The 13131-nt window shown below is 39.5% G+C and overlaps 1 protein-coding gene across 1 annotated transcript in view; it reads right to left on the bottom strand.

Moving 5' to 3' along the window:
* The window catches only part of dcc (DCC netrin 1 receptor), a 199002-nt gene that overhangs the window by 78636 nt on the left and 107235 nt on the right, over nt 1-13131 (bottom strand). Inside the window, 1 exon segment of the mRNA XM_016524048.1 lies at nt 3615-3771. Within this exon segment, the coding sequence (XP_016379534.1) occupies nt 3615-3771 (157 nt within the window).

The raw sequence follows: 13131 nt of genomic DNA, 5'->3' as shown, positions 1-13131 counted from the left end.
TATGCTTTTCTGAAGACGGTCGTTTTTTTAAAAAGATATATTCATATAAAAACACCGGCGCTGCATTTTAATTTTGAAGCGTGCAGTGCTCAGTTTATTCAACCAAGTATAAGCCTTTTGGAAAATCTATTTGTGGCGGTCAGTTTTGATATTGTGACGAACCGCCACAAATTACTCAATGTATGGGAATCACTGGACACTGCTATAAGTCAAATATGGCCATAATCTAAGTGATAACAAAAATAAAAGTTCACACATATTACACAGCCTGTGGATCATAGCTGCTTATGAGTGCACTGGCCACGAGCGATGAGATCGTGGAGGCTATTGTCAGACCCACAGACACATTTCATGAGGAAAGTTAACATGCACGTTTTAGCCAGCCCAGAAGGTTCGTCTGAATTGAACGTGTTTCTGCGTTCACATGCAAATGACTTGTTGCACTTATGAATATGATTACTTTCCGGCATCAATTCCAGTAGGGTAAAACGTAATTATGTCGAAATGGCCTGTTTTCCCCTGCCATCGTTAGCTGAAGCTGTGTGTCTCACGCAGCCAGAAGGAGAGAGATTCTCCGGTATGGCGTTCCACAACAATGCTTAGCTGCACACAGATGTGCCTGCCTATAAATCGGCCTAATTTGCAGCACAATCGGCCGATGCCGATTAATTAAAAAATGTCAAAAATCGGCCCAATTAATCAGCTGGCCAATCAATCGGTCGACCTCTAGATGATTGGTCCCTGGGTTCGGAGCACGGTTCACATCCACGTTCTGCCCCAGTTCCTTTCTTCCGGGAGGTGCATGAGGAGGTGACAAAGTCATGGACGGCCCCTTTTACGACCAGAAGCCGCTCATCTCCCTCCTCTGTCCTCACTACCCTCGATGGTGGGGCAGCTAGGGGGTATGTGGACATTCCCCAGATGGAGAGAGCGGTTGCGGTGCACCTGTGCCTGCAAAACACCGCCACTTGGCGGAATCGTCCGCGTCACCTATCTAAAGCCTGTAAGCTGTCGGTGGCTCTCGCTGTCAAAGCTTACAGTGCTGCAGGCCAGGCTGCCTCTGCCTTGCATGCCGTGGCTATCCTGCAGTTCCACCAAGCCAAGGCACTAAAACAGTTGCACAAGGGCAGTACCGACCCAGGGTTGATGCAGAAACTGCGCACGGTGTCTGACTTCGCTCTACGGGCGATGAAAATCATGATACGGTCCCTCGGGAAGGCGATGTCCACTCTCATGGTACAAGAGTGTCATCTCTGGCTTAATCTGGTCGAGATGAGAGATGCCGACAAAGTATGCTTTCTTGACGCTCCTATCTCCCAGGCTGGCCTGCTCGGTGACACTGTCGAGGACTTTTCCCAGCAGTACAGAAGCAGAAGGACGCCATTCAACACATACTGCCCTGGCGTGATCTTACACCTGCCACCATGCTGAGACAAAATCGAGGCCGGCACGTCAAGCATCTCGCAGGAGTGCGGCGCCCTCGTGTCCCAGCCAGCCGCTAAGTCCTCAAGGAAAAGACAAAGAGGCCCTGACACAGGCAACCCGGAGATGTGGGTGACTGCTCTTTTTTCAGGAGATGTCGAGGACAGCGCCACTCCTTCCCCCGGAGGAGGGCCAGGTGGAGAATCCTGTGCTCCCTTTTCTTTTTGTTCCGCCGCAGACTTCACAGCCAGCGGTAGCCACAACTTCAATAAAAGAGCAGTTTCCTTTTCCTCCAGGTTATCTGGCTCGTGTGGTGACAGTGAGTGATGCGCTGCTTCCTCACTCTCGCCCACGACGCCCCTTATCTCCAGCAGCCAAGAGATCACAGCTCAGGGACGCAGCGCCTCTCCACACATCTCTGGCCAGTCCCTCCGGGGACATGGGGAGTCCAGCTGTGGTGAGTCAGGATGCGACGCCTCCTGCCCCATCCAGCACAACTTCCCACCGCTGCACCACTGTAGGTGCGTCAATTGTCCCTTTGGCATGGAGTTTGGGGGCGTGGCTTGCACTACCCAACCCGTCCTGCTGGCTCATTCTTACAGTTCGACCCAGCTATGCGATTCATGTCGCCAGGTGACAACCCCCCCCATCGTCCTTGAGAATTTGGTGGCAGCCCGAGACGCCCCTGTCCTGTGCGAGGAGATTGCTGTCCTATTGGCTAAGGATGCACTCGAGCCTGTCCCTCCAGCCGAGATGAAGCAGGGGTTCTATAGCCCTTACTTCATTGTACCCTTACCCCGTTATGGGAAGTGGGCATCAGGATCCTCAACTATCTCGACGACTGGCTCATTATTGCCCAGTCATGAGAACAGTTGTGCGATCACAGGGACCTGGTGCTCCGGCACCTCAACCAGTTAGGCCTTTGGGTCAACTGGGAAAAGAGCAGGCTCTCCCCCATGCAGAGAATCTCTTTTCTCTGTATGGAGTTAGACTTGGTGAGTATGACGGCACGTCTTACCAACGAGCGTGCCCAGTCAGTGCTGAACTGCCTGAGTTCCTTCAGAGGCAGGACGGTGGTACCGCTGAAACATTTTCAGAGGCTCCTGGGGCATATGGCAACCACAACCGCAGTCGCGCCGCTCGGATTGCTTCATATGAGACCACTTCAGCACTGGTTACACTCCCGAGTCCTGAGATGTGCATGTCGCTGCTCGTTGAGCCCCTGGTCAGACCTTGCTTTCGACAGGCCGGGTGCCCTTAGAACAAGTGTCTAACAAGAACAAGTGTTTCCATAGACCCCTAATATCATCATGACTTAACTCGTAGTGACCGACAAATAGGGAACGTCTCGGTTACATATGTAACCCTCATTACCTGATGGAGGAAACGGAGATGTTATGTCCCCATGCCACGACCTTGAACCAATCACTGTTGCCGGGATAGTTTATTGGCTTCTCAGCATAAAACCTGAATAATTGGATGCACATGTCGCCTTATATACCCATATGCATGGGGATTGGCTCAGCATACAAAATCCACTAGCCAAATTTCATTGGTGTTTTCTCTTAATCAGAAATGATTGGGGCTCCTGAGTAAACCCCTAATTTCATCACGACATAACGTCTCCATTCCCTCCAACAGGGAACGAGTCACGTATGTAACCGAGACGTTTTCTTTCCAATATACAGGCCTAATTAAAGAAATATTAATAAAAAATATTAATATTAAAATAAATATATTATTTTTGTACTAATTAATTTATTAGTTTTTAATCTTATACACATACACATGTGAAATATAAAAACAACACTGTTAATAATATGTAAAAAATAATATATTATTTCTTATTAATTACTGTATTATTTTTGAATCTTATATACACACACATAAGTGAAATACAAAAACAATATACTGTTAATAATATATTAAAAATATTGTTTTATCTATTAATATATTATTTTAAGTAAAAAAGAACCACTACTGTAGATATATTGTTCATTGTTAGCTCATGTAATGCAGTAAACTAATGTCAGCATAAAGAACGTTATTTTAAAGTAAGACAGACTCAGGCAGACAACAATTCAATAAAATTAAAAATCTATGCATATACCAATGAATATTCACAATGGGGGATGGATTAGAATGTGATTGGTCGAAACATGATATTATTTCGGCCACAGCTGAACACGTACCTGTTGATTCCCTCCTCTGAGAAGAAGACGCCGTAGGTCAGGGCGGTTCCGCGCGGCTCCTCCGGGGGCCGCCAGCCGAGGCGCACGAAGCGGCTGGACACGAGGACAGGGGCCACGTCACGGGGAGCGGAGGGGAGGACGCCTGAGCTCGGGGTCACTGGTGACAACAGAACGAGAGGAGCATGAGCAATGAAATGAGAAGATAAGGAAAGAAAACACACACAAACAGAAGACATCAGGAAGAAAAGAAAAGAGAGCAATAAGGAAGATCACAGCATCAGAGATCAGGCAGCAGTAAAACACAGAGCATCAACACACACACGCACACACAGATGAGCAGCCAAGATGACAGCGAGCGTTCGGTCACAGACAGAACACAACAGCATCAGATCCAGACTGGGATGAGATACACATGAATTCTGTCATTTGGACTCTCCATTCCTCCTAGTCTGGATCTGTGAATCTGTGTGTGTGTTGATAGTGATTTCACAGTTCTGATGAGATTCTCTCAATGTCACACGACACATTCACACTCAAACACACACACACTCTCACCAGGGAATTACTGTTAACACACACACACACACACACACAGTGGGTTGTTGTAGTGATAAACAGAAGCGACATTTCTTCACACGCTCAGATTAAACACTCAAATGAAGCCAAACTCATATATGCTGCTGAAAAACCTCAAGACTCCACAGCACTATAAGTAAAACCTACCCTACTATCTCTTCTGTTCACAAAGACTGCACTTATTTGATCAAAGATACAGATATAGACAGAATAGAGAACACAGCCCAATCACCATCAATGGAACTCCGGTAGAGAGAGTCAAAAGTTTTAAATTTCTTGGCGTCCACATCAGCGATGACCTCACATGGTCAGAACAAACCCGAGCAGTTGTGAAGAAGGCCCAACAGCGCCTCTTCTTCTTGAGATGACTGAGGAAATTTGGAACGGGCTCCAGCACCCTCAGATCATTCTACACATGCACTGTAGAGTGCATCCTGTCCGGCTCCATCACCACCTGGTTCGGAAACAGCACTGCTGCAAACCGCAAAGCACTGCTGAGAGTAATACGAACGGCCCAACACATTACTGGAGGTGAGCTTCCCTCCCCCCAGGCCATCTACAACATTCGTTGTGTGAGGAAAGCCCGGAAGATAATCAAAGACCCTAGCCACCCCAGTCACAGTCTCCTCTCACTACTGCCATCGGGCAGACGCTAAGCATCAGGGCCCGCACCAGTCGACTGCGGGACAGCTTCTTCCCTCAGGCCATCAGACTGCTAAACTACAACTGATGCACTACAACGTTTGCACAAATATATAATTAATATAACAGCATACACATCCACATTATATATACTATGTATATGCCTACCATAAGTCAATTTCCTGATGTTACGTATATTATGTTTTACGTATTGTATAGTCGGTGCTATTGGCAGTACTGTCTGTGTATATATGTATATCTATTCATCTGTTATATTTACAACACTGTGCATATCTGTACATACGTGTACATTGTATATATGTTTCACGAGTTCGCACTAACATATAATGTGATTGAGCAATTAGTAGCATATTTGGCGTGCTGTCCAGACGGAGGGCTCTGAGCTCGTGTTAAAGCCCGAACCCAGAGAACCCCCCCCCCATCCCAAGACTGGGATGAAATTAGATTATTAGTGAGGTGTTGTGGTGGAGGCGGGATGCTGGAAAACTGTCGTGGAACTGAGGTAAGTTGGCTGTATATATATACGCATTGTGCTTGTTAAGGTGATTAGCTGACGAGCTCCACCTGGGCCAGACTGATTGATTATCTGATCGTGCTCCTCCCGAACCTTGTTAATAAAACATCATATATTGTATACCATTGTTAATTGTTAATTGTATTGTTCTCATATGTGCAATGTCTGGAACACGCACCTAAGCTTTTCACACATCATTTACTTGTAAATGCTGCAGTGACAATAAAAGTGAGTTGAGTTGAGTAAAAATTGTGAAATATTATTTCAGTTTAAAACTGCTGTTTTCTATAATTAATATAACAGCATACACATCCACATTATATATACTATGTATATGCCTACCATAAGTCAATTTCCTGATGTTACGTATATTATGTTTTACGTATTGTATAGTCGGTGCTATTGGCAGTACTGTCTGTGTATATATGTATATCTATTCATCTGTTATATTTACAACACTGTGCATATCTGTACATACGTGTACATTGTATATATGTGATACATTTTATTTTTCAGGATTCACAGATGAACAGAAAGTTCAAAAGAACAGCATTTATTTGAAACATAAATCTTTTGTAACATTAAACATTAAAATGTCTTTATTGTCACTTCTGAATAATTTAATGCATCCTTAATGCATCCTTAATTAATAAAAGTATTAATTTATTTAAATAATTGCACGGCAATGTACATTATGTTACAGATTTGTGAATGAAACAGGATATTTCACAAGAAAATAGAAAATAGAAGAATGTTTTTCTCCATAATGAATTAACAGGATGGTGAAAGTCTCTCTGTATGACGGTGGATAATACATACAGTAAGAGTTACCGATAATGTAATTTTTCTTACTTCATATCATTCTGAACAAAGATTCTGCAAAGATATTTAACAGATGAATTTGTTTTACATTTACACCGTGCTAAACTTCATGTGTGCTTGGAATAGAACTTCCTTTAACCAGATGGTTCATAAAGAATGTAAAGAGAATGCTTCTTCAATAATAATAATTAAAAAAAAAAATACAATCTTGAATCGGTCAAATGTATCCTTTCTGTCCAACAGAAGATTCTCAGTAAATATAGGGAAGCATTCTTCTTCTGTAGCGCATGTTACATGTGGTGTCCCTCAGGGTTCAACTTTGGCCCCGCTGCTGTTTTCATTGTATATGTTAGCCAATGGTTCTAGGAGATATGGTGTGTCATATAATTGATGATACTCAGCTTTACATCCCATTTAGGTGCAAAAACAGCTCTGCCATAAATCAATTAATAGCCTGTCTCCAAGAATTGAGAACATGGCTAACCAATCATTTTCTACATCTGTTTGGGCCTACAGAGAAAACTGATCTGAGTGCTGTTGACTTGGGCTCTCTCACTCCATATCACTCTTTTGATGTCAAGGATCTGGGTTTATTCTGGATAGTGGCTTAAAGCTGAACAAACAAATCAATTTTGTTGTCAGTTCCAGTTTTTTATCTAGACTGCAATGCAGGGGTGATAGAGCTTTTGCAGTAGCTGGACCCAAGTTATGGAACAAACTGCCATTATCTGTACAGCGAATACAGTGTCTGAGTTTAAAAGTCTTTAAAAAACCTATTTGTATTCTTGTGCCTTCAATGTCCTGTGAATGTCTGTTTTAATTTGGGTGATGGACTCATGCAATTTTGTACAGCACTTTGGTCAACCAAGTTGTTTTAAATGTGCTTTATAAATAAATTAAACTTGAAATGTTCTGAAAAAGAAAAAAAGTAAAAAAGATTGTATTTTTGCCATCTCGCCCAGTCCTAGTTTCTAGTCTTCTGCTCACAGGTGGTCAAAGCGTCCCAAACATCAGTGCTGTATTTCAGTACAAGTGGCTCATTTCCGAGCACATGCTCCTCCTGACAATACAGAGCGCATTAGCGCTGGAGCTCCTGACTGCGAAGTACAATAGCCGCTGAGGAGCATGTGCGTCATTGTGATCGCGAGCCGTGGTAGAGACTACGATTCTGTGCAGCTGAGCAGACAAATGTTCCCTGAAGACTCTGCACTCTGAGGTGAACACAAGCCTTTCAGAGAGGATTTTCATCACAGTGAGGAGTGAAACTCTGAGAACATGGACTGAGCTGCTTCACTGGTTACTATAGTACAATCACTGACCCTCACGCATGCAGTACTTCATTCACAGACACGGTGAACGATTCAGTGAGGTCCTGTTCGCTATAATTCATAACACATCATTTCAAATCCACTACATAAAACTCATATTTCGTAATGAACAGGGAATTGAGCATTATTTCATGAAAGGAAAGAGTTTAATGTAGCAGTAATGTATTGCCCTTCACGGTTTGCTTTATTTAAATTAAAGACTTATTTGTTCATTACCAGGCATAAATCAATATTACAGGTTGTTTATTATTACCTTTTTTATTTGTTAGCAAGCATAACATGAAAATAATGAATGTCTTATCTGTTTCAGCCAGTATTTTAATATTTGCTCTTCATAAAGACACTCAGAAGTGAGAATGAGAATCTACAAACACACATTCAAAACCTTCGGAAATAATTTTATTATGCCGATTTGCTGCTCAATAAACATTTATTTTATTTTTTATTTACCAATTGTATTATCAGTGTTGAAACTTTAACAGTGTTCATATTTGATGCCTTTTATTTTATCAGGATTTTTGTGATTAATAGAAAGTTCAAAAGAACAGCATTTATGTAATCAAAAATGCAGTAAAACATTTTGAAATATTATTAATGCATCCTTGATACATAAAAATATGAATTTATTACAAAATCAAATTTTTTTGGTATAAGTTAGTGTACATTAGGCAACGAAGACAGTCAGAAATGGGAGTTTTGCAGCCGTACAGACTGTAAAATATCCTGAATCCTCACAAGTTCATCTTCTCGACTCATTTTCTGACCGCCACTCGACTCTTTTACTCGTCTCAAATGTGTTTCATGTGTATTTACAAAATTTTTTTGGTATAAGTTAGTGTACATTAGGCAACGAAGACAGTCAGAAATGGGAGTTTTGCAGCCGTACAGACTGTAAAATATCCTGAATCCTCACAAGTTCATCTTCATTTTCTGACCGTCACTCGACTCTTTTACTCGTCTCAAATGTGTTTCATGTGTATTTACAGCATCTGTAGAATCTGTCGATGATTCAGTCGAAGCAAACACAGCGCTCAGGAAACATTCACATGAAGCATCATCATCATGAGACTAAAAGCTATTTATTATTAATTTACACATCCATGTGAAATGAAAGCTGCAATGCGTCAGAAATAGAAACGAGATGTCAGTCAGGTACAGATCCCTGATTTTAATAGGACACGTCTAATTTTATCACATTAAACTGCACGCATGTAACTAGCAGTAAACATACTGAAAATACAATCTCTCACTATTAACTAGCAGTAATATTACTGGCAAATTGGCTGTTTATTAGTACTTATAAAGCACATTGATGCCTTATTCTGCATGAGAATATTTTAGATCCCCTAATCCACCCCACACCTAAACTAACAACTACCTTACTAACTATTAATAAGCAGCAAAAGTCATAGTTAATAGTTAGTTAATAGTGAGAACTGGAACATCTGAACTTCAGTATCACAGCCACAGTACTGTTTTTATGACTTTTAACATTCATAAAACAAGTTAATCAATGCAATTTAATGCAGCAAGATCAAATTCAGATCCAAACTCACATTGTATCACCAAACATATTTAAAGCCCACAACTACTTCAAATTGCACTTAAAATATAAAATATACATATAGATATTGCAAAAGATCAGGGCGAATTTGCAAATGCATGTTTGGATGAATCGTTGGTGGCTATTTGTACATTAATAGCCAACAATAATTCTGCTCTATGATCCTTAATAAATAATAAAGCATGTGTTCAATCTACTACTGAGGTGGTAAATAATTAAATTTTAATGTTTTAATTGCTTATAGCTCATGGTAATTGCTCATTTGTGTTTTAATGCAGCATAATTATTTAAACGAAATATTTAGATTGATCTTAAATCAGATGAAAGCCTCCAGATCCAAACTCTTTTCTATTACATCTCATCACTGTTTAATAGTTTCTGAATATTCAGACTCTGAGCTGGAAATATTCATTAAAAACAGCTTTAAAGCATGCACAGATATGATAGCGTAAGAAGATGAATGTAAATGCATGTTTAGATGAATCACTGGTGATTAATTGTACAGTAACAGTCAATCATTCCACTCTATGATCGTTATGAAATAATAAAGTGTGTGTTTGTTTATCAGAAGTGAGCTGTACAGATCAAACCTCATCTTGTCCTGCGTCTCAAACACTGTAAGACTGAAAACTGAACATCAAACGCAGCTTCAACTGAATCCACTTAACAACGACCTTCACGACCCCGATCCCGTCGAGACGCTCAACACACACCGATGAACACAATGCAGACGCTCCGCTCGTCTCAGGGGTTCAACGTGTCCCCACAAGGTCAAAATTTACTGGTATTACTATACTTGTGGGGACATTTGGTCCCCATAACGTGATGAATACCAGGTGCACACGCACACACACACACACACACACACACACACAAAGTGAAAAGGCATGTTTATCACACTAAAATTAATTTATGGAAAGATGCCTTAATTATGTTAACTAGATAATTTAAAACTATTACTTTTGCAATTTACAACAATTATCATCATTATTTTTAAAACATGACTTTTTTAAAATAAAGATTATTGGAGTGTTAAAAGAAAATACTTTTTTAAACGTGACCTCTTTAACATCTTACAATCTTAATTTTTCCAATGAAAACCATAACATGTTTTATTACATTGAGTATGTAATGGATCCATCCGCTGATCCGCAAGATCAAGGGAATATCAGACAAAAATAGATTTCAAGCAACATTTTGAAAGTGTCACTTGCAGCACATCTGAAAAAATTAAATAAAGGAAAGAAAAGAAAAAAGTTAGAATAATAAAAATAACAAACAAATAAATAAATAATCATTTTTTAAGTTGTAAATAAAATCATTATTGGAGTCAGTCTTTTTACTTCAGCATTTCATGTTCACTTCAAAGTGTTAATGACTAGTGTTCTTTGTAATAATTAGTGGAATTTACAAGCGGTTTCTGAGTGAAAGTGGTTTGAGAGTAAATCCTGCATGAGGTTGTGTTTATAATGTGAATCTGTGTGACACTCGCAGTTCGTTTTGTACGGTGAAACTGCAGCACTTTCCATCTAAGACTCAATCTATTCTCTTTCCAATTTAGTGCGTCCCGTCCCGGACATCCGTCTTCCTGCTGAAATATTCCATCAAACGCAGGCTGGGTTTCTGAAGCGTTTCTGTCTCTCGGTTATAAAGCGGACGGAGCAGGGACATTAGTGTGAGATGGACAATATTTCCCTTCTCCGTCCCGAGCGCGAGCACAAACACTGGCCCGCGGCTTTATAAAGGTGTGCCGGTGCTCCATTAATAACGGGACGGTCATTAGAGAGCTGGAGATCCATCGTTCAGATCGAACGCTCCTCGACTTCAGAGTGCCTCCAGATAACAGAAGATGAATACAGCTGCTCTTCTGCTCTTCCTCTGGAGCACGGATCGCTTTCTCAAGCGTGAGACAGATGCGTTACAATCCCATCAAACCATCAGAGACACGAAACATCTCATGCATCTACTGGAGCTGATGGCACATTTATATATTACACACATATTCATGACTCCTAAATGTTCAACGGAAAGCAAAACATTACAGATTCATATCCTTCAACATTAATGACTAATTTCCATTGACAAGTATTATATTTATATCAAACTGTACTCATATAGATTAATAAAGTCATGCATACTGATAGCAAATCTCATCTGGTTGCTGTTTTATATAATCTCCAAATTATTGTGACTACAAGAAATATATATTTTTTGTAAATTAGCTTTAAAATAATGTGTTATGAAGAGAGATCTACAAATAAAAAAATATGTGACATTGATAGTAATAATTTTGAAATAATACTCAATCATATCAGATATAAAGTATATAATATACTATTAATATATAAGATACAAAATAAAACATGTCTAGTTAAATCATCAAGGCATGTGTACCACAGTTTTTCATTTGACAAGCTAGATTTTTACTGTATTTTAACACTTATTACTATTAGCCAAAATCATTAACATACCATTAATATTGAATATTTCACCAGTTATAATCCAGATTATAAGATATTTTATAGAAACATTGAGATTATTAATTTATGTAAAGCCATTTTGAAACAATGCACGTTGTAAAAAGAGATATAGTAATAAAAATTATATTCATCATTTTGAGATAATACACAATTATGCAAACGTATTAAATACAAAGTTATATAATACAAAAGTAATATAATATGCAAATCTAAGTCGAGTAAAAGTCTACTTAAATCATCAGGTTGTTTTTAACAGTTTTTCACTTGATTATTTTAACTAGACTTTTACTGCATTTTTTTCCCCAAAATGATCACTAATATCTATTGAATATTGAACCATCAATATCACCAGCCATAATCCACATTATAAAATATTTTATAGAAACATTATTAATATCTGTAAAGCTGCTTTGATATACAAATAATACTGTTATAAACACCTATACAATTATTAAAATAATAATATAATCCTAGAGTGTCTAGACTAGAATCAGTTTGATGTTTAATATCTCTGATGGTTTGATGGGATTGTGACACGACCGTCACGGTTGACTACAATCCAGAACAAAATACATTTACTACAATCAGTTTACATAATTTTAAAGATCATACATAGATATTGAGCTACACATCAAATAATGTGAAAATCATCACCGGGTGATGTTGAATTAACTCTACGCGACTCCAGAAGCCTTACTTTCCACTGTCCATCTACAGTCAAGCACACTGATGAATTTAATTGGTAATATAAGGTAATGTCTGATTGAAGACAAGCGCTTCCGATGAGGTTAAAATATGACCTGACAGTGAGTTAGCAGGTTACAGAGCCCTAGTTAGTTTCAGACAAGTGTGAATGCATGTTTAGTGTTCATCATCTCAAACATCTGTATGTATTTCAGCGATGGATCGCAGTGCTCTAATCTGGCCATCGGCGCACTCCTTCATTACTCTTATGAGACGACTCATTTCAGAGCCGCGTCAGTCAGAGAGATCGACAGACAGAGAGAAGGAACGAATCACACTGGCTCTAATTTACACAATAATAATCATTTGGCAGCTCAAGCATGCAGATAATCGGATGAGCGTCTGATTGAAAGCTCCAGTGGAGCATGAACACGGCTGTGACTGATGCCTATGACACAAAGCTTTCATTATTCCATCGTACCGACATAAAGACCTCTGAACCCACGCACAGATCAACGCCGAATAACGCAGAACAGAAAGCAGGTTCAGCTCGGAAAAACACAAAGGTAGGGAATCTTGTTTCTGCAATGGATAAAAAAATAAAAAAGGTAACTGTGACTTTTTGTCTCAGAATTCAGAATTCTCCGAATCTGATCTTTTCTTGCAAATCTGAGTTTATCATCTCACAATTCTGAATTAGAGATATGAAGTCACAATTCTGAGAAAAAAGTTGGAACTGTGAGATAAATTTTCAATTGCAAGATATAGAGTCAGAATTGTAAGATAAAAAGTCACAATGCCAATATAAATTAATAATCGTGAGATATAAACCCAGAATTGCGTCAACATTATGATATTGTGAGATATAAAGTTATAATTGCAAGAT

The sequence above is a fragment of the Sinocyclocheilus rhinocerous genome, unplaced genomic scaffold (genome assembly GCF_001515625.1).
Source record: "Sinocyclocheilus rhinocerous isolate Xijiao unplaced genomic scaffold, SAMN03320098_v1.1 scaffold991, whole genome shotgun sequence".
In the NCBI taxonomy this organism is placed as follows: Eukaryota; Metazoa; Chordata; class Actinopteri; order Cypriniformes; family Cyprinidae; genus Sinocyclocheilus; species Sinocyclocheilus rhinocerous.
This window is presented reverse-complemented; position numbering and strand designations above follow the sequence as displayed.